We start from the raw sequence: 21,112 nt of genomic DNA, 5'->3' as shown, positions 1-21,112 counted from the left end.
CCAATTCATTCGAGGCATGGACCCGCCTCCCTACCAAGCCAGAGGCACGAGCAAGCACCCTCTTTCATCTAAGGCGGGCAAGTATTTGGATGATGGAGATCGACTCTGCGATCCTAGAGTCTTGGTGGGTGGGTTTGCACAAAGCCTCAGTGCCCCCCCCCCCCCCCTCCATGGTATGGGCAGTTTCCTAGGACAAAGGTGCCCCTTAGGATATAGTTTTTGCATAAATCCCTTGGATCATTCATCTGTTCTAGAAAGTTCATAGTGGGATTCAGAGACCTAGTTCAGCCCAAGACTGATGGCGAACTCCAGATTGGGGGCCCTAGATATGCTTGAGTGTAGATGATCAAGGTAGTGGGACATCTAGGCAAGGATTGGACCATTGACCTAGTTTTAGTCGACCCAATTCCAGTCTTGGCAAGGCAAGAAGGGTCACAATGGTGTCTTTGGTTGTGCGAGGCCTCTTCGTGAGGTGGTGCAATGGGATCCAGGAGAGGGGTCTTGGCTTGCACATGTAGGGCACTCAGACAAGGTGGAGGAGGTGCCCTTCTTCGTGTACATGGCACGAATCGGTCATCACCTTCAATTGGAGGCTATGCCTGGACTCCCTCAAGACAGTGGCACTAGTTTGAGCAACAAATTCCCTGGGAGGTTATCTCCTATTTTAGTCACGCTTATGGACCAGTCGCAGGCCACGGAACTTCATCTGGATGGTGGCCCTCATGGAGGTTTTTCCATTGGTCCAACTGGAGAAGTCTGGAGCAGATAGACGTAGATTGTAGATGCCACCATTGTGTGGATAGAGATATGCACTGTCTTTGGAGCTGCCCTGGATCTGGATGGCACCCCTCCAGATTGTTGCCAGGACACAGAGGATGTAGTGGGATTTCACTGGGGGGATGGATGCTTGGCTAACAGAGGGGAGGCATGCCTTCTCCGTAGATCCAGGCTCTTCAGCTTACACATTCAAGGTCAGTAGGTCTACTAGATAGAGGCATAGGACATGATGCCTCCTTCCCGCAACAGCACCCTATGCCATTGTCAAAGGATAGCTGTGAGGGACGGTGTCCAACATCACTGCTTGGAACATCTGGGCTGCCCATTATAGTTTTGTTATGGGAGGCCACCAGGTTCCCCCGGCAACCACCCTAGTTGCCATCTGGCAAGACATCATCTACACCCTGCGCGCCATATGGCAGCAGGGGACATCAGGATCTCAGACATCATCTACACCCTACGCACCATATGGCAGCATGGGACATTAGGATCTCAGAGGACCATTGCAAAGCACGCGTGTTTTTGCAAGGCTTGGCCTGTAGTGTCTTCTATGTACTCATGAGAGAGAGGTATTTTCTGGATGTATAGTCCTTCACCCTAGTTGCTAGCCCCTATTTTAGAGATTCCCTAAGCAATGAGCTGGATTCTCTAAAAACATGCTGGTTGACAACCAGTTCTTTTCTCTATCATTTCTTTCACAATCAGCAACCCATGGTTGACTGATTTGTATGCTTTTTTCAAGCATTAATAGAAAGCTCTTTCCTCGCAGGAGGGAGGATGAGTGGTTTGTGTGTGTGTGTGTGTGTGTGTGTTTGTGGTGGGGGCGGGGGGAGTTGTAAAGCATTCGTGGCCTAAGAAGAGTACATGCAGAATTCAAAGACAGCAGCCATTTGCAGGAGCCCTCATGTTAGGATCATCCTGAAATGGAAGATGAAGGTGATCGGACATGAATCGAGGTCGTTTCCGCTCCTGCGAGCTCCCTCCCTCCCCGTCGTGCCCCGTCTACCCCCCCTCGCTTTCTGCGCGGCCCCTCCCTCTCCCTCCGCTAGCAAGCCGCACAGCCAGCCGCCCCCTCTCCGCCTTGCTTCTCCTCCTCTCCGCTCCGCTCACCTAACCCACCCGCCTCACCCGCTCCGCTCCACGCCCCCACCCCCTTTCCACTCACCTCACCTATTTCCACTCCACTCACCTCACCCCACCCTCGCCTCACCTCACCTTCACCTCACCTCACCTCACTTTTTTTTTTTTTCCCTCACCTCACCTCACCCGTTTTTTTTTTTTAAATAAATTTATTTTTTATAACTCACCTCACCCCACCCTCACCTCACCTCACCTCACCTCCCCCGCTTCGCTTCCCATTCCTCCCCCCTTCCTTTCCTTTTCCTTCCCCACCTTGGGAGTTCGCAGTTAGTCAAGCGATATGGCGGCTACGTGCCCGGAACCGGTGGCCCAGACGGACCCCCCCCCTCCATCAGCCTATCACATCACATTGACAGAGCACCAGGTCTCCTTGGTGAAGTAGGCCGCCACGGACTTCTCCCAGACATCAGTTTATGGGAGGATCATTGGCTACTCCCCTTCACGAGCAGACATCAGGGACTGGTTGCAGTCCACCCTCTACCTCGAGGACAGTCACATTGAGGAGGTTGCACTCATGGGACGTGGCATTTTCTGGCTTAAGCTCTCCTCAGCACAGGCTGCGAGCGACATGGTCCGACGATCCCCTACTTCTGTGGGTGGGAAGATCATTCTCATGGTCCCTTGGTACAGGGGCTTCAGTGTAGCGGACTTCGACGCCCGCTTTCGTATTCCTCGACACCCAGTTACCCTTATCTTCCCAGGTCTCGCAATCGAGCTTCGCCCGATCATCAAGGACCTGGGGGCGCACTTTGGTTGGCCTATGCAGGACACCTACATTGATGCGGCGGCAGCCCAAGGGGTGCCACGTGTCAAAGTGGCAGTCCTTAATCCACAGAGCATCCCCTCGGAGTTCGAGATAGAGACAGACACACGTGTGGTGACGCAGTGACGCAGCGCATTCTGGTCACTGGTCGCCCAAACCAGTGTCTGAGATGCCACGACTTCGGGCACCAGGCTTGCTCATGTCCTCGCTTCACGGGTACGAAACCTCAGAAGACCCCCAGTCAGGCAGCTCAGGATACACCGCTCCAGTCAGCGACAGCCCCTCCCGAAGGGGAAGGCTGGACGGAAGTCAAACGAAAACGGAAGGGCAACAAAGCAGGCCCCAAAAAACCTTCCCAGCCACAGCAAGAGCCCCTCAGATGATCCCTACTCATCAGCAGCCCGGTAAGGGGAAGGAGAAGGGAAAGGAGAAGGTCAGCCAGCCTCCCCCTCAGCCCTCATCCCGCCCTCCTCCCCCTCCCCCCTCCTCCTCGATTCTCCGACCCCCACCCCCTCCAGGTTCCCCCCCCGCACCAGTGGTTTCCGCGCCACTCTCTTCCTCGAGCATGATACAGAAGGAATCTCCCCCTCCTCCACCTGCACCACCTGCAGCCCCGAAGCCAGCACAGACCTCACCCTTGTCCATCCCTCCGGGCCCGACGGCGGGGAGAGGCCCTTCCCCACAGGTGGCCAGCACCCCTCCCTCCGGTTCAGACTCCTCATCCTCGTCCCCAAGCCCAAGGGCTGCTCCTAGAGCTCTTCCATTGGAGTTCTACCGAGCAGGTCCTTGGGACTACTTGGATGCAGCGGGTATTGGCTCCTTTCCTGCATGCCTAGACATCAGCATCTTCTTCCTCCGCAAGGGGGCGGAGGGTAAGGTGTCCATTCTGGCTCCGCACGATGGTCCTAGCTATTCCTTCACTATCTCCAGTGAAGGGAGTGAGCAATGGACAAATGAAAATGTTTGGGAGACGATACGTGACCAGACCCAGGAGCAGGTGCAGGACTGGATTGGTAGCAGAGCAACGGAGCTTCTTCAGCAGCAGTGGCAGGAGGGTGATGTTCGTCTGCGTTGGCGCCACAGCGCCAAACGTTTCCGACTCCTGGTCATTATTAGGCCACCGCTGGAGTGGGCCTACGCGGAAGGGCTTCGCCCCTGGAGGACCTCAGAGGTTGCGGGCTTCTACAGCATTTCCTTGGCAGAGGCGTCGAGCTGGATAGAGAGAGCTTACCACCACGGGACGAAGGGCCTTTCCCCTCTGCTTAAGGTTCTAGAGGATGGGTCCGATGATCCGACCTCTCCTTCGAAACCTTCACAGAAGCACCTTCGTCTCCACACAGGACATCCTTCGACCACTTCGACTTCGACCGCAAACAGACAGTTGTTTGTGGCCCACCTTCCCTCCTCATGAGTCTACGCATTATCTCTTGGAACGTTAACGGGTTCCACTCATCAGGCACCCGTGGCCCCAGAAGATGGTGCTCAGACAGGAGCTCCAGCCAGCTTTGGTGGGAAAGGTAGATGTGCTCCTACTATAGGAACACAAGCTTTCGGCATCACAGACCAGTATTTGTGGGAAGGTCCTCACAGGACGCTCCCACACCTACTGGGAACCTTCGATTGGCGAGCAGGGGAGAAGCGGGGGTGTCTGCACCTCCATTGACGCTTCTCTAGTTCAGCATGTGTTTGGTTTTGCCACTTTGATCCCAGGACGTGCGCTTTGGGTGGGCCTGCATATTGAGGGATCCCGCATCGGTATCCTCAATATCTACGCACCGACTGATCTCAGACGTAGATCGGTTTTTTGGAGATCCTTGACAGACCTGTTGCCAGAGATGGACTCTTGGATTGTAGGAGGGGGCTTCAACAACCTTGAGACCTTAGAGGATCAGCAGGGAAGGGGCCCAGAGTTCCTCGGTATAGCTCAGGCAGAGCAAGCAGATTGGGACTCCTTCCTCTTTGCAGTGGGAGGTCGGGATAGCTGGAGGGAGCCGTCCTTTCGCAGATGGCCTAGGAGTCTGGACTTCTCTTGGGGCTACAGGAGGGAGGGAGGCAGACTCCTGAGCGGCTGGACCGTTTCTATGTTAGTGATCGGGCGCTTGGCAGAGGAGGAGAGTCAGGAGTGGTTCCAGGGACGACACTCTCAGACCATGCCCCAGTCATCCTAGTCCTGGACTCGGCCTCTCAGTCCTCACCTCCACATTCATGCCGGATCCCAGATTCCATCTACACCAGAGCAGCGGTTCACAGCAGGATAGTGGACCTTTGGGAGCAGGAGTGGGACCCCACCAGGGATATGGCAGCACAGGTAGCTCAGGCGCTTGCTGAGTCTAGCCGCATTTGCCAGCAGGAGGCGATTCAGGTCAGCAGACAGCGGTGTTGGGCACGGGAGAGGGGTCTCAGACGTGATCTCACCTCGATTCAGAGGATGCAGCAGTCTTCTCCAGGCTCTGAGGAGCTCAGACAGCAGAAGGTTCGGGCCCGAGCCATGCTAGAGGAGATCACCCAGCGTCGCTCAGAGTTTTCATTTCATGCTTCCAAGTCCTTCTGGGCTAGGAAAGGCGACAGGATGTGCAGAGAGTTCTTCAGGACTCATGGACAGAGGTCGGCAGGGGAGCAGCTCCGTTCTCTTAGGACGCAGGATGGTAGTGTCAAGACAGATCCAGATGAGGTCCGGGACTTGGCGACAGACTTCTACAGATCATTATTCCAGCAGGAGCCCCCAGACCCTCATGGCCGCATTTGCAGGGAGGAGGTGTGGAGATCTACACCGAGACTCGTGCAACCCAGCATGAGCAACACCCTTCTCGCACCTTTCACTGTTGCGGAGATGCAGGATGCGGTGAGTGCTATTGATGGGCAGAAATGCCCAGGTGAGGATGGCCTCTCTAGAGCTTTCTTCACCACCTTTTGGGAGCAGATCCACCGACCCTTGCTCGCAGCCTTCCAGCACATCTTCTCCAGTGGGCAGATGCCAGAGAGCCTTGCGACAGGCCTGATTTGCCTCATCCCCAAAGGGGGGGACCGCCAGGAGATCAGACAGCGGCGCCCAATCACCCTCCTCCCGACCGCCTACAAAATCCTCGCCAAGATGATCAGCAGTTGCATCCGCCTCCTGCTACACGACTTGATTCATGACACCCAGACTGGTTTTATCCAAGATCGCAGCATCTTGGACAACATCTTCACTTTCTCAGAGGCGACGGAATGGGCCCGGCACAGTGGTCAGCACCTTGCCATACTCCTTCTCAACTTTGAGAAGGCGTACGACAGGGTAGACTGGTCCTTCTTGGAAGGTACACTCGCTCGGTTCGGTTTCCCGGACGAGTGGATCAGAGGTGTTGCAAGCCTTTACAGATTGGCCTCCAGTCGGGTTATCATTAGCGGCAGGATGGGGGAGAGATTCACACTCGAGCGCTCGGTGCGTCAGGGCTGTCCATTAGCACCTTACCTCTTCCTATTTTTTGCGGAGGCCATGACACACTTCCTTCGATCTCGTACCACTGGTCTTCGCGGGATGCGTCTCCCTATTCGAGAGGATGCTGAGCTGCTGGACTCCGAGTATGCAGACGACACAGTCCTATATGTGCAGGATGATGTCGAGTCACTGGAGCCAGTGAGACTATCCCTAGAGATTTTTTGCCTTGCAGCTGGGGCGAAAATCAACTGGCATAAGTCAATTGGTTTTCTTACAGATCCGGGAGCCAGCTCACAGTGGGGTATTTTCTTGGGGTTTCGCTGGATCCCCAGAGGACAGACGACACATTACCTGGGATTCCAGGTAGGCCTGGACATCACACCGGCTCAGCAGTTCTTGCCAGTCCTAGCCTCCATACGACGGAAGCTTGCTTTCTGGAGCACGGCTCGACTTTCCTTAGCAAGCAGGGCCCTTGTGGTCAACCAGGTCCTTCTTGCCACTGCTTGGTATGTGGCCTCTTGTTGGTGTTTTTCGAGGTCTTGTGTAGCCCAGCTGAGGAGACTGGTGCGGAACTTCCTATGGTCTGGTTCAGACGGTTCCGGCACCACCAGAGCTAGGGTCGCCTGGCAGACGGTCATTCTCCCCCAGGCAGAGGGCGGCCTTGGCATCATAGATCCAGAGCTGCAGAGTCAGGCACTTCTTGGCAAGCTAGTCATCCGCGGTCTGACCCTAGGAGGACAGACGTGGAAGCTCTTGCTACAGCATGGTCTCAGTGGGTGTACTCCCCAGAGAGGGGGTGTTTGGCAGCCTTCTATTCGATGGATCTTCACTTCAGCTCCTTTGACTCAGCCCCGTTCCCCCTTCCTCCGTAGCCTCATTTCGGTCTGGAGGAAGTTGCGACACAGCCTTTCCCAGGTTCCCCCTAGCTGCCGAGAGGAGACAGACAGACAGCCCTTGATCTGGAGCAGCCAGGTGACAGATGATACAGGTCGTCAGCTTGGAGAGAGATCCCATATCCCTTGGGCGCTCTGGGCGCATGGGCCCGCGCGCTCATTCCGAGTTTGGAGAAACGTCTATAGTCGGATGAGCCCAGGCGAGCTGGCAGCAGCAGTAGGTACGGCACGTGGGATCCAGGCTCGGCGAGCGGAGATTGATGCTGCCATCCCTGCAGGTTGGAGGATCCCCGTAGGCACCGGATAGCTCTTCCCGGGAGATGAGAGGTGGCTAGGACAGTTCACTCCACGAGGCACTCCTTTGGTGGTAGGCAGGCCTCTTCTCAGATTCTTCGGTACATTTCTTCTCCGTCACTGATGACAGTCGCCTACAGAGCAGAGAGGCCGTGATCGACCCCCAGCTTCCCTGGCAGCGCCTTCGCATTGTAGGGCTGCAAGGGAAGACTTGGCATATAGATCCCCTGATTACGCACGACCAGGATTGGAGACTCTGGATATGGGAGGGCCGTTCCTTGTCAGAGGTGGAGTGGGACCCAGGGGAGTGGCTTTGGGCACCGTCGGAAACCTCAGAGAACCCTACCCCCTTCTTTTCTTACAGTGCACGCACGGATTGGCGTGCTCTTGGGGCTCTCCAGCATGGGCTACCCACACAGGCATATAGGTGGTATGCCCAGGGGATATCCTTGGTCTTTCTTCGCACTTTCTGGAAGACTCTTTGGGCTAGTTGGCATCCGAGGAAGATCTCCTACTTCCTTTGGATGGTGGCACACAAGGGGCTTCCAGTTGGTAGCTGGTTGAGACAGATGGGGCAGGAGGGGCACTGCCAGATGTGTCTTCTAGAGGAGGAGTCCCTGAAGCATTGCCTTTGGAGCTGCTCGCACGCGCAAATGGGTTGGAAGGGAATCATGGGGATCTTAGCTAGGGCTACACCCGAGCTAGGACCGATCACTTGGGGAGCCGTTTGTTGGTGCAGCACTGAGCCGGGACACCACTTGGCACTGTACACCTCCAAGATCCACGATGTGTTTTTGTATACATGTGAGCCAGCATGTGTAAATTCTCCTAGAGTTGCCATCTATGGATGAGGAGGGCCACATCCCCTTATTCCCGAGCGCATTGCCCACATGTGCAAATTCTCCTAGAGTTTCCATCTATGGATGAGGAGGGCCACATCCCCTTATTCCCGAGCGCATTGTGAGTTTCACAGATAGAGTAATTCGCAAAAAGGTATACAATGAGTACCTTATCAGATCTAAAGGACTAACAAAGGATGAACAGTCATGGCAGCCAGAAAGCAGTGTCCAAGAGTAGGCCTATCTTTTACCAGGCTTATCACCAACATAACTTGCACTAATGTCCACACCAGCCTACAACCGAGTGAGCAATACATTTCTTTGACGTCATACATATAGATGTCTACTCGAGTATAGTAACTAACCAAATTAACAAGCCTGCTGTAAGATCTGTTAATACATAATAAAGTACTCAACAAAGCGTAACTTCATTTTTCTGCACTCCCACAACAAAAAAACTAAGCATTCAAGATGATTGAAAGTTGTATCAGTGGACATGACAGATTACAGTTGTGGAAGTTGACAGAGCATTTTACACTTATATCAGTTGCGGGAGTTGACAGAGCATTTTGCACTTATATATGACAGACTTCAAATTTGTATTCAGAGATCATTGTAAATCCTTATTTTTTTTCACATTTATGCTCTAAGCCTTGTAAAGCCTTTTAGGCTATTCCCAAAGCATTTATGCTCTAAGCCTTGTAAAGCCTTTTAGGCTATTCCCAAAGCATGAAATTGATACTTATATGATTGGGAAGAATAAAAACTTGAGGTGTATTAATGGGACTCATTGTACTTTTGATTTTTCAAAGTAATTGTAGTTTGTCAAAGTACTTAAAATTTGTGTTGTGCTTGAATACAGGATGGATCTGGACAGAAAGATAAAAACCTGGCATCTGATTTGAACTCTCTAAGCAGTAATGTGCAGGATAAGCAATGGCTGCATTTTGCTGGAAGCCAAGATGATGCTGAAATCTGCACAGTACAAGATCAGACATGAATTTATGAGGCTGTTGCACATAAAAGAGACAATCAATTATTCTCACATTCCAACTCCAGATGTTGAATGCAACAATAAGCTAAATGGGATTGTCATACATGAGGTTCAACAATAAAAAGAAGGATTCTTATCAATTCCCTCCTAGATAGGAGTTCTTAAGTATTCTATTTCCAGAAAATAAAGGAATAGTTTTATGAAATGGACAAAAGGAAAAGAAAGGCAATGAAGCAAATAAATTGACATTTTAGTTATCTTTTCAGCAAAGATAACCATTACATTTAGCCTAAAGACTCAAAACAAAGGCCCTAAGATCAATCATAGCTTTTGAAGCTAAAACCAGCTTTTACCTCAAAGCAAGCTTCCCACCTATAAAGTTCTGGTAATTGGGAAACAGAAATCGTTATACCTCTTGCTACCTTCGCCCTTATTGATTGCTGCTTTTGTGCCTATCTATTACCGCTTTGGATCACTAGTTTTGTTGCCTGCAAAGCTGTTGCTTGTAATCATCCAAACTCACTGCTGACATCACCACCTAGGGCTCATCATTTATCGCTTACTCCATTCAGTATTTCAACTAATTGCTGGCCTGTTTCAGAGTGAGCAGCATCACGAACTGCTGTAGGATTATTTCAAACCCTACCCATGATCCTAGACCCTAAGTTGTGGCTATACAACACCAGGGCAACCTTCATAAGTGATCTGGTTGACCAACTATTTGTAGCTGAAACCGGTGGCATGCACGGGCTGCTACAAACCAGAAGCAATCACATAGTTGTGAAACCACAACCTCAACTCATAGTACTACAAGAGACTGGTTTATTTTATGACACGAAGATTGTTTATTATTTGTACTTTTCCTATCTATGTGTTGAGTGATATCTCTTATAAGAACAAATAGTGTTGGGTCCTTATTACAACATAATAAACCCTCCCAAGGATATTCCTTCAAATATATCCATTTATGGCAAGAGAACATCAAGGGTACTCACACACCAACACTGGATTACTCCCTCTTCCTATGTGATAAAGAGGATGCCTAGAAGAACTTCATTAGAAGAGATTGCAACCCATTCAAGAGAACTAGAAGATTTTGAAGGTGATGCGAAAGCTATTCGCACGGTCATCATGATCATATCCTTTATGTTTGCACTCTTGAATATATTGGTGAATCGACAGTGCCATCAAACACAATGATAGATTGGTGTTTCATTCATGCATTGGCAGCCTGGTGTGAAGAAGAGTTGGGTCTTTGGGTGGTTTTTGACTATAACAGTGGAGTGGTAATTCTCAATGATTTCAACTTCTTTTGCTATGCAAATGATGAGCAATACAATATCTTTAAGCTATTATGTGCACTTCCAATTGTAAAAAGGGTGATCTTGACTGCATGTATACACAATGTTTTCACAAATACTGGTTGATCCCTTATTTGGTTGAGAATCACGTTATGGAGGCTTTTAAACAAGTGGTTGTACAAAATAAGTTGGTCTTGGTATAGTAAGGCTCTGTGGGAATATTCTTTCGATCTTGCGGCTTCCTTTTTTTGTTTCATCATGGTGAAGATTCTAGTGTTTCGAGTGACACAAGGGAAAGACCCAGAGTCTTATCTTCGGGATTTTTTTGGAGGATGCCGGCTTTTTGGATGGTCCATGAAGAATAGGATGGAGATTTTGCTTGATTTTCTTGAAGGTGTAGCCTTGACTTGGCATGAGGCCTTGTCAGACTCTACCAGCCCAGAAGATGAAATATTGTACATATACGAGGAGTTAAAGAATCTTATTCACTTCAAGCTTGAAGTATTCCTACTACTGTTTTGATCAGCAATAGTGACAAGGATACTGAGAATGAGTTCAAAAAATGGATTAAAATGAAAGAGAAACCAACCAACTCTAAAACAAAATAATTATTGAGGTCTTATCGTAAAAATCCACCATTTTGTCTTCGTGGGTGGAGTAGTGTGTCAATAATTATCAAATTTTACCACCTGATTAATGATTACTATTTGTGTCCATTAAGCATTTGCCACCTTATAATAAAGAATGATGCACTTAAAACACAAGTGGAACTGTGGAGTGAGTGTGAAAATCAGAGGGAGAGAATATAGCGGGCCTTCGAAGAGGAAAAATAGATATTGAACAATATATGGCCCAGAGGGCTGAATACATCTGTAAAGAAACGAATATTGTATGGAGGCAGAACCCACACTGCAAAATAGAACTAGAAATTGTTGCACCGGACTGAACCGGTCTGAGGACTAGCAAAAGAAGGGCTGGAAGGGGCTGCTAGGCTGTTGCAGACTTCCATGCCTTGATCCTGATCCATGGAGCTATTGCTTGTGAGAGCTAGAGCACTAGAAGACTTGGATGAAGAATGACACCAATGGACTGGCCTTATATAGGCTTTTAGGGCAAATTGATCGACCTTGTTGGCGTTGACTGGTCGAAAAGTCAACGTTGATCTTTGACTAGGTCGATCAAAAGTCAATGTTGACAAAAACAAGTCAACGCATTGATTTTTGGACCAAAAAGTCAAGTCTGTGTTCTTTGACCTGCTCTATCTTCTGAGGCTTCTTGGCAGCATATGATGGCGCTACAACTTGTAGGTAGCATGCCACGAGCTGTGGATAGTGTGTTGATAGATGACTCTATGAGTATAATACATCCTAAAACATCAATGTCACTACCTATCATATACATACATCAGTATATGATTATATAGGAAGGTCTTACCAATGTCATTTATCGTGACATGGCAGTGTCTAATCCTTACAAGAGAGATATCATGTGCATGAGGATACAAAGTTAATTAGAATCAAAAAATTATGTCACTCTAATATTGACCTCTCCAAACCCAAATAAATATTTTGCTATTGAGACATCATCAAAACCAAGGATGAGTTTGTAAACAAGGTAAAAGAGTGAGCGTAAATTGTACTCTCTGGATCAAGTTTTCTCCCATTAAAATATGGCAATAATTATCAAGAGATGAATGAGGGTTTGCCATGTGCAAACCAACTTGCCATAATACTCTTTGAGCATTAACGCCCAAAAATAACCGAAGTCCTCAATAGACTTCTCAAGCTTAAAGAGTAATGAAATCTTACTAATTAAAAACCCTTGAGCCATTAAAGGCCCAAGAAATAAAGGAAAGAAACTATCAATAGAAACCTCTCCTTTGAGGTTATAACAAGATTAAAAAGCTGATAAAAATGCCAGTCAACCTTGGCCAAGGCACCTTAGAAGAACCTTGGAAAAATACACCTTATCTAAGGCTCTTTATATGTTTCCACGTCTCCACTGATTAGAACGTCTTAAGACCTTATCACGAACTTTAGAAAAAACGAAAGCTTCCACAAAGAAAAAGAATTACGCGGGTGATCGTTGTGCATTCGAAATGAGTCGTAGGCATCTGCTTCGGAATTTTACTGCCACAAAGGAGCAGGAAGCTTCATATGAAACTATTTGACTCACGGGTGATGGCACATTATGTATCCACCCAGCCAACCTCAGGTAAGCAAGCCCAAAAGATCTTACGTTCAATTTGCCTCCTGCATGCTTTTCCAGAGCCCTCAGTTCCCTAGATGATTCCTGCCACATGTCACAATCTTGAGACCATACTAAACGTACCATTTACCACTCTCTTGGGATACTTTTAATCCAATTGCCCCTAGCCACTTTCCATAATTTGGTGCACTTAGACTTCTAGCCTTCGAACCACCTAGTCAGTGCCAAATCAACCACACCAAGGACCTTGACATTGACTCCTTTGACCATATAAATAAAGCACAATAAACTATAATATAAGTACGGTCCTCTAAAGAAAAATGTTGACTGACCCTTCCAAGGTCATGTTACCTCAACTAGAGTAGAACAATGGCAGCCCCAAGCGGATAAGGCCCAGTGTCCACGTAGGCAGCAGTAGTAGCAGTAGTCCTAGACCTCGTGGGTCGAGGGTTCTGATGAGAAGTAGACTAAGGTGGAGAGACAAAAGTCGAGTAACCACGCCTTGAAGAACACAAGACGTAGCACCAAACTAAGAGAGAGGGCACCGAGCAGAGCATGAGGCAGCACCATTTATGATTCAAACGATGATGGTGGGGAGAATGCGAGAATGCCTTCTTAATCTTTATCTTTATTAGAGTTTGCTAAATAGCATTTGAAGAACAATCACCTGTAAAAGTAAAAGCTTTAGAAGGCATACAAAAACTTCTACTTTGTGTGCTCAATTGAAGTGGTAGTGAAGGCTTTAGTCTAGTTCAAGTATATAACTAAAGTGATCCTAGGCTAGGTCAATCATGGTTAGGTTCTTATAGTTAGTGAGCTATATAGTAAATGAAGTAGAGTTAAGGTGAGTTTGGCTTAAGATAGACTAAGGCTGTGCTAAGAGGGACCATAAGTTAAGGTAGCTTGAATTAGCCTTGGTTGTATGGATTGATGATGTGGTAGTAGGTGATAAGGCTTATTGCATGGAGGTGCTATGGAAAATTTGATTATGTGGTAATAATGCATCATTATTATGAGATAGTAGACAGCCTTCACAATACTATGTGTGGATACCAATCCTGAATCGTACAATGCAATCAGTCACAGTATAGAAAAGAGGATGCCAATGATGTCGACCAATGTTGTATTTGTAAGAACTTTCTAACTTGAGCTCCATTTGCACTTCTATCTATTGGCAAACTTATTTTTTAATCAATGTTGAAATGACATAAAGAAATTCTTTTTGTCCACAAAGTCACCTCAAGGATATTGGATGGAAGTAATCATGCATGCACACTAGAACATTATTGTTCCCAATCTTCTCTATGGCAAGAATTGACAATATCAATTGCACTATGGTAGGACCGAATTGATGCTTGAATTTCCTCATGAGTGATGAGGATTGATTTTCTTATCGCAGGTGGTGGTGGTGAAACTCAAATTCATGGACAATGCACTCTAGCATAAATCTCTAGAATCTAAAGGCAATGAAAGAGCCTCATGTTGATGGATAATCTACAAATCTACATAATTAGAATGTGGAGGCTGACCCATGATTGTGCGATGGCTATACATCAGTACAAAAAATTAAATTAGTTTAATGTAGACGAAAGGGCCTTAGGCTGAGAGCGTATCTAGAATCTACACATTGATGAAAGACTAGAGACAAAGCATGCAAGCATGTGATTACTTTGTTGCATTTACATTGGCTTCATTAAGATAGTGGGATTTTTTTCCTTTTACTCAAAATAGTTAGGCTTTGAATATGAAATATATATTGGTACATATCCTTTTCCATGTGGTAGAGGCTTGCCCATCTTCTATTGTTGGGAGTATCTGAGGCTACTAAAATGTGAATAGAATGTTGATCCATAAGCATTCATTTATGTGGCCATGAGCTGAAAGAAAATGTAAGCTACCTTTGTGGTTCTTATAATACTTCTCTCTAAACAGACTTATGAGGTTGTGTCATACATATTAATGTGAAAATAGATGATACATCCAAGGGGACTGGTATTAGTAGCAAATTGTGTATTGAAGCAGGGCCTCTTTGCTTTTGTGGAGTTTGATCTGCTCTAAAGATGTGCTAGTTTACTACTAGCCTATCCTTCAACCCCCACTAACATATTCCCTAACCCTGCTTACTCCTTGCATCATTCTCATGGCTCTTCCAATGACCCAGCCTCTCCATGCACAAATGTTACACTTTTCCCATCTGTCTCCATCTATAATTTCTAAAGACGTTCTAGATTACTACTAGGCTATCCTTCATGCCCCATTGACATATTCCCTAAGCCCGCTTACTTCTTTCATGATTCTCATGGATCTTATAATGAATCATACTCTCCATGCACAACTATTACACTTTTCCCATCTCTCTCACTTTGTAACCTCACGTGGTCCAAGTGAACCCACAAAAAATGAAACAAGTTATTTAGTTTTAATTGATTAACAATACTACTACACTACATAGGACAACAACAAGGTGCAGAGGGAGAGACAGGATGCAAGTGGTTTTTAATAATGGAGCTCCATTCATTGCAATCATCATCGACAAGCACCTTGATCCCAAATTTTTATATCCCCCCCACCCCTCTCTATAGCTCTCCCAAGATTTCCCAATCTCCTAGACTCGTTCCTTGGTCCCATTTACCCTAGACCTTAGTCCTTCATCAATGGGGTCTTGACCATTCCCAACACATTTTAATTACATCACTCAATTCTAGTAACTTGATCGTGAAACGAGTCACATCCGAAAGTCCACAAGACTCCCTACCTCTCTCTACACTTGATAGTAGAGGTGTGTTAAAAAAACCCCAGGCGGCACCTCAACTACGACCTGCAACATAGGCTTGCAAGGTGACTCTTCAACGAGCAACGAGCAGACTCCAACGCCCCTTCATCTGCGGCTTGATCCGCTAAGCACTATACGACCAACCTCCATGGACTTGTGCTGCAGACAAAACTCTCGGCTCATGGCTTCTCCATCTTCATTGATAGACGGAATCTGCAAAGATCCTCTAAGCATCTAGAATATTCCATTGCCTAACCACTCAAGAAACTAACAGGGTTATCTTATCCGTCTCCACTTGGTCTAAAATTGGCCATGTGGCACCATGCCACATCAGCACACGGGGGCCCAACTGACACATCATCATCACGTCATCCTTGGGCTTGGTGTACCCTATGACATGTGGCAAATAAGCCATGTCATACTTATCTACAAAGTCATCTGACACGTGTCCAATGGCACGTCATCCTTATCTGCAACTCCAGTCAGCATTGCCACCTCAACTGCCCAGTCAACAACACAGTCACCATACAATCCACCTCATCATGTGCCACATGGCACTGAATCCTGCCAACAAATGACGTACACCAGACACCTTCAGCCTGCAAAAGAATCTGCAAGTACAAAACAATACGGAATCCGTACAGTGTACAGACGACTGTACGGAATGTATAGATGACTGTATGAAAAGTACGGATGGACGACTGTACGAAAAGTACGGATGACTGTACGTCACAAATTGTAGGGACGCCGAAATGCAGAATTGTAAGTCTTGTACGGTTGGTATGGACGAAATCTGTACGCACGGAACTGTACATCACATCAACTACAATGAAAATCAAAGTGCAAGGTACAATAAAAGAGAATCCTAGGACCTAGTGTCCTAGTGGTTCTACTAGTACTAGGTGTCATAAGACACTAAAAGTACTAGGTGACCTAAGTGCCAATAACTAAAGCTACATGGCACATACCAGGGCCCAGAGGGCATCAATACGACCGGGAGAAGATGGCCTACAAGCCCGACTTGAGAGGCAGTGCATTCACGCGCATTTTCAGGACCCACCGACCAAGGGCTGGCTTTTTGACACACTACTGAGACCGATTGCCATGTACGAAGCACTTCAAGAGGAGTGACCTTTCAGCGGCAGAGTGGAGGCGTTTTGAGCAGCTACAGGTGATTATGGGCTCCAGGATGATTTGAAGTAAGCCCTCGGTCCCCCATTAGATAGTACAAGTGGAGTTTGCCATGACACCACTCCAGGTCAATGCCCTCTTCCAGACGGTGACTTACCTTCACAGAGTATGGACTTGACCTTGTTGGAGACTACCGAGACTACACTAGAGTCATCCATACGGCTAGCAAAGAGTGGGGCTGACGTAGTATGGTACACACGCGTATCCACATGGTTTTTGCCACTCACATTATCTAGATGGATCGCTCCCCCCCTTCCAGTATAGTAAGAGATGAGATTGACCGTGTCATATAGTTAGCCCTCCTTCAGTTACGTACATCGCGGGCTTGGGGGGGGACCAAGAGCTCCCCACCAAGGTCCAGTTCTACCACGACCACTTCTTGAAAGTATCAGAGGAGAGACTCATCATCAGACCCCAGTATCTAAAGGACAGAGGAGTCTCACATGCATTGCGGATTGCTATCGGACAGATGCAGGTCTCATCACATCAGGTAGGGATTGAGGTAGGTAGAGCGGCAGGTATATCCAAAGAGCATCGGATCTGCAAGTTCTACACACTGGGGGAGATTGAGACAAAGGAGCATTTCTTATGTGTTTGCCCAACCTACTACCAGATCTGAGGACGATCTTCTAGGAGGGACACAGCTTTGACCCACTCTCACGACTGAGATCCGTTTCCAGGACCAGGTCTGCATTGGACTCTATCCGATTGAGATGAGACGGCACAGAGACACGCTCCTGCGATAGATCAAATAGCAACAGGCTAGCACAGCATCACTAAATGTGGAGGTAGACTGAGCACAACGACGTGTCACAGACTTCTATGCCTCCACACCACAATGAGGTGGAGTAGTAGCAGTTAGTTGACTTGCGAGTGTTGTGGATCAGTGGAGAGAGTCGACACGATACCACCAAGAGAGGGGCATAGAGTCCACATACGACACGGAGAGTGGCCCGATTGAGGTCGGACCTATCTCTGCCGTCCTCAAAGGCAAACGCTCGAGGCGAGGAGTCACTCCTGACATAGCCCACCAAATACAGAGGTCAAGGAGACCACACCCTCCACCACAGCACGAAACAGCTGGGCAGATGCAGATTCAAGAGATCTTTGCAGCCCAACGGGGAGTTAGTAAGGTGCCAGGTTTTGGGTTTTGATTCAGCTCAGGACTCTCAGTTCAAGTGTTGGTTGAGCTATTTTGAGTTTTTGAGATCTATAGCTATAGCATAGTTTAGCATAGCACTCAACAAGGGCCCTAGCACGCCCTTTTCTTCAGCCCTCTGAGGCTTGTATGAGTTTCCATTCTATCTGTTGTGCTTTGTCCCATAGGCCCATGAGGCCTCCCACGGACGTTAATTTTCACGATCAGGTCTGTGTTGGGCGCTACCTGCTTGAGATGTGCCGACAAAGAGACACATTGATGCGACATGCCAGAGAGCAGATGGACTGATGCCACAGGTCACTATTGACAGATCACAGACTTTTGTTATAGACTTCTATGCATCGGAGTCAGTTGCCAGTATAGCTGAGGGAGAGGAGCTTGATGAGATGAGAGCATCGTGGATCAGTAGTAGGACTGTCCACCACGATGCGGTCAGATGAGTGACACACTCTCCACGTGCGACACAGAGAGAGCCCAGAGTATGCACGATCGAGGTCCAGTCTATCTCATCCCTTCTCAGAGGCAACAACTAGAAAGGCATCACCGTTGACGTAGGCCACTGGATCCAGAGATCGGGGAGACCACGCCCTCCCCCACGTCGCAAGACAGCTCGACAGACACAGATACGAGAGCTTCTCACATCTCATCAGAGTGCCACCAGGTTACCTGGATATATAAAACCTGAGCACGTACTAGGAGTGCTAGCCCTGAGCGCCTGACACACTTTTGTTACTTTGCTACTCTAGTCTTTTGTATTTTGCTCACTAGCTGAGCATGTTAGCATTTTAGCTTTTGCTTTCAGTTTTCAGTTTTCAGTTCTCAGTTCTCATTCTCAGTTCTCAGCAAGGGTCTTAGTGAACCCTTTGCTTCAGCCCTCAGTGGCTTGTATGAGGTACTTCTTGGATTCGCACTGTCTCATAGGCCCACGAGACCTCTTGCAGACATTAATCTCTCTCTCTCTCTCTCTCTATCTATCTATCTATATAAATACACATGCACACACACACATACATGCATACATATATATAATTTTCTCTTCTTCCCTCTCTCTTTCCCCATTCTTCCCCTCTCCTTTCTGCTATCATCCCCCTCTTCTCCAAATCTATACTTTTCCCTTATTTTACAACTAAATACTAAGCTTTTCTCACGCTGCATAACTCCCTGCTTTTTGTGCATCAGGTTTCTGGAATCACAGAGCGAGCTTCTAATCAACACTTGATGAATGTTATCACTGTCCTTTCTAAGAGACAAGTAACCTTCATGTCAATTAATTGTGGCTGCCCTTTTGTTATTGGCACCGAAAGCTAATGCTAAGCCTTGCAGAAAGGCTGTATCCTTACTTTCCTATTGTAACTCTCTGTCCTTTACTTATACATAAGATTTTTGTTTCTTGAAAATAAAGAGAACATCCTCTAACAAAATGCTATATCCTGTTACTTCAGATATAAGCTGTTTCACTGTGCGGAGAGTTGAGTTGGGTTGGCAGTTCCAATTGACATGCCAATGTGCCCAACATTCCAAGAAGTTTAGGACTGAGGTAGGACGATCATACAATCTGTCGGTATTCTCTTTCACGGGAGGCATGTCCATGCTTGTGCATCTGCACGCTTGCATTATCTTTTTCACTGAATTCTAAGAATCTTGTGTGGTCATCCGGGTTCTTCTCTCTCTCTCTCTCTCTCCCTCTCTCCCTCCCCTGCCGCGCATCCTCTCTCCTTGTTTTGGTTTTATATGTTCGCATCAGTAGAGTAAGAACATGTACAAAAACCTCCACTCTAGCCCCTCTGCAAAATTCTCTATGTCTGTCGAAAACCAAGCAAATCAGCCCAAATGTCCAGTAATGGCATTTACCCAAGGAATTGCAATGCAAAGACCCGGGATGGAATTATGAGGGACTGCTAGTGGCAAAGGAAGCCCAATTTGGCAACCATTGGACCCGTATACATTCAACACTACTACAAAATCCATAATAAACGGAGTGACGCTCCAGTGGTTGACAGGGGACGTTGAGCTTCAAACGGTTCTACATGACACGCAGAAAAACACGCAGCTACAAAATGAAGAAAGTAAAGGAGATAGCATTTGATGAACGAGGTGTGCGTGAGGCACGTACGATAAATGCGCGCACAAAGCGGTGGGAGCGAGAGGCAAACAATGAGCAGGAGAGCCGAGGATAGCTGCCATAGCCACCAGACTGCCCTTCTCAATGCGTGACAAGACACCCACGTCCTCGCTCTCACAATCCTTCCTCGCTATGATGTCAAAGCCAAAACATGACCTGGAGATTACAATTTGGCCTACGTAGATTACGATTGCAGCAGCAAAACACGCCCTGCACTGGCTTGGACCGCTCCAAAGTCCCTCTTCTCGAGCATTTACAACGTCGATTGAATCAGAATTGCAGAGAGATCGATTGCGAACTTCTCGAGAGCATGAGAATTCTCATGATCGGATAGTTCCAACCAGCCCCATCTATTATATATCTAGCCCAGTCTATCACCCAAGCATTATCTAGTTGCATCAATACGTGGCAACAAGGCACAAGGTCCACATGGAACACGTTACAAGCACATTGTCTATGAATGAACAGTTTACAATCGTGAAGGTTGGCGTGATGGTCATCATCCTCCTTGTTTATATCAATCTAGATAGGTCTGCTTGAGCTGCTAGTAGTTGATAGTTGAAGGTGTTAGCAGATGCTCTAGGATACCCTCGGCAGTGAGCTTCCCCCCCGTGACAAGCTGCAAGACAACTTTCTTTTTCTTTGAAAGCCTCACAGATTGGCAAATTCTCTATACTTTTGTGTGTATTACAAGCACTTTTCTTTCAAAGTTCTAATTCAAGGCACTTCCCTTTAAGAGGATTCTGGAGGGATTGATGACAATGCTATGAAGTCACTTTGATCCACTACACTACCACCTCTTATTGTTGTGTGTTGGAGGAGTGAGCGAAGGTGAACTTATTGTGAGGCCCAAGCCACCTGGATTTTGTGCCTTAATTTTTTGCATCCTTGAGATTCTTTTATTTACTATGTTCGATTTGTAAATTCCTAAAGGTACTCATTGACCATATTCTTTGTAGTAGCAACATTACAATGGCTTAAGTTACATATTTAGGGTTTAACATGTTGATGGTAGGGATGGGCCTTGATCACATCATCGACCATATTCTTTGTAGTAGCTAAACATATTTAGGTTGGAAATTTGATGACAGGTATGTTGAGAGTAGGATTACGTAGTAAATCTTTCCAAATAAGATTTTGTAAGGGTGACTCTTGTTGAGGTTTAAACTACCATGTTGTATTCATGTTCTACACATGGTAAGATAAGAGTCCCAATATGTGTGAACGTTGTTCCCAAGGA

The 21,112-nt window shown here is 47.3% G+C and overlaps 1 protein-coding gene across 3 annotated transcripts in view; it reads right to left on the bottom strand.

Annotated features, from left to right (window-relative positions):
- LOC147894375 (histone acetyltransferase TAP1-like) overlaps positions 1-20,196 on the bottom strand; it is a 114,485-nt gene extending 94,289 nt beyond the window's left edge. For all 3 annotated transcript variants that reach the window (XM_087384832.1, XM_087384831.1, XM_087384833.1), the window contains exons 1-2: positions 19,864-20,196; positions 9,014-9,099 (exon numbers count right to left, since the gene is read on the bottom strand). In XM_087384832.1, coding sequence (XP_087240958.1) covers positions 9,014-9,099; positions 19,864-19,934 — 157 coding nt within the window. In that variant the 5' untranslated portion in view covers positions 19,935-20,196. The remainder of the gene's footprint in view (positions 1-9,013; positions 9,100-19,863) is intronic.
- Positions 20,197-21,112: the final 916 nt, after the last annotated feature.

Source organism: Dipteris shenzhenensis, chromosome 14 (assembly GCF_047967505.1).
Source record: "Dipteris shenzhenensis isolate YYH24624 ecotype China chromosome 14, Dip_SZ_1.0, whole genome shotgun sequence".
Taxonomy (NCBI): domain Eukaryota; kingdom Viridiplantae; phylum Streptophyta; class Polypodiopsida; order Gleicheniales; family Dipteridaceae; genus Dipteris; species Dipteris shenzhenensis.
This window is presented reverse-complemented; position numbering and strand designations above follow the sequence as displayed.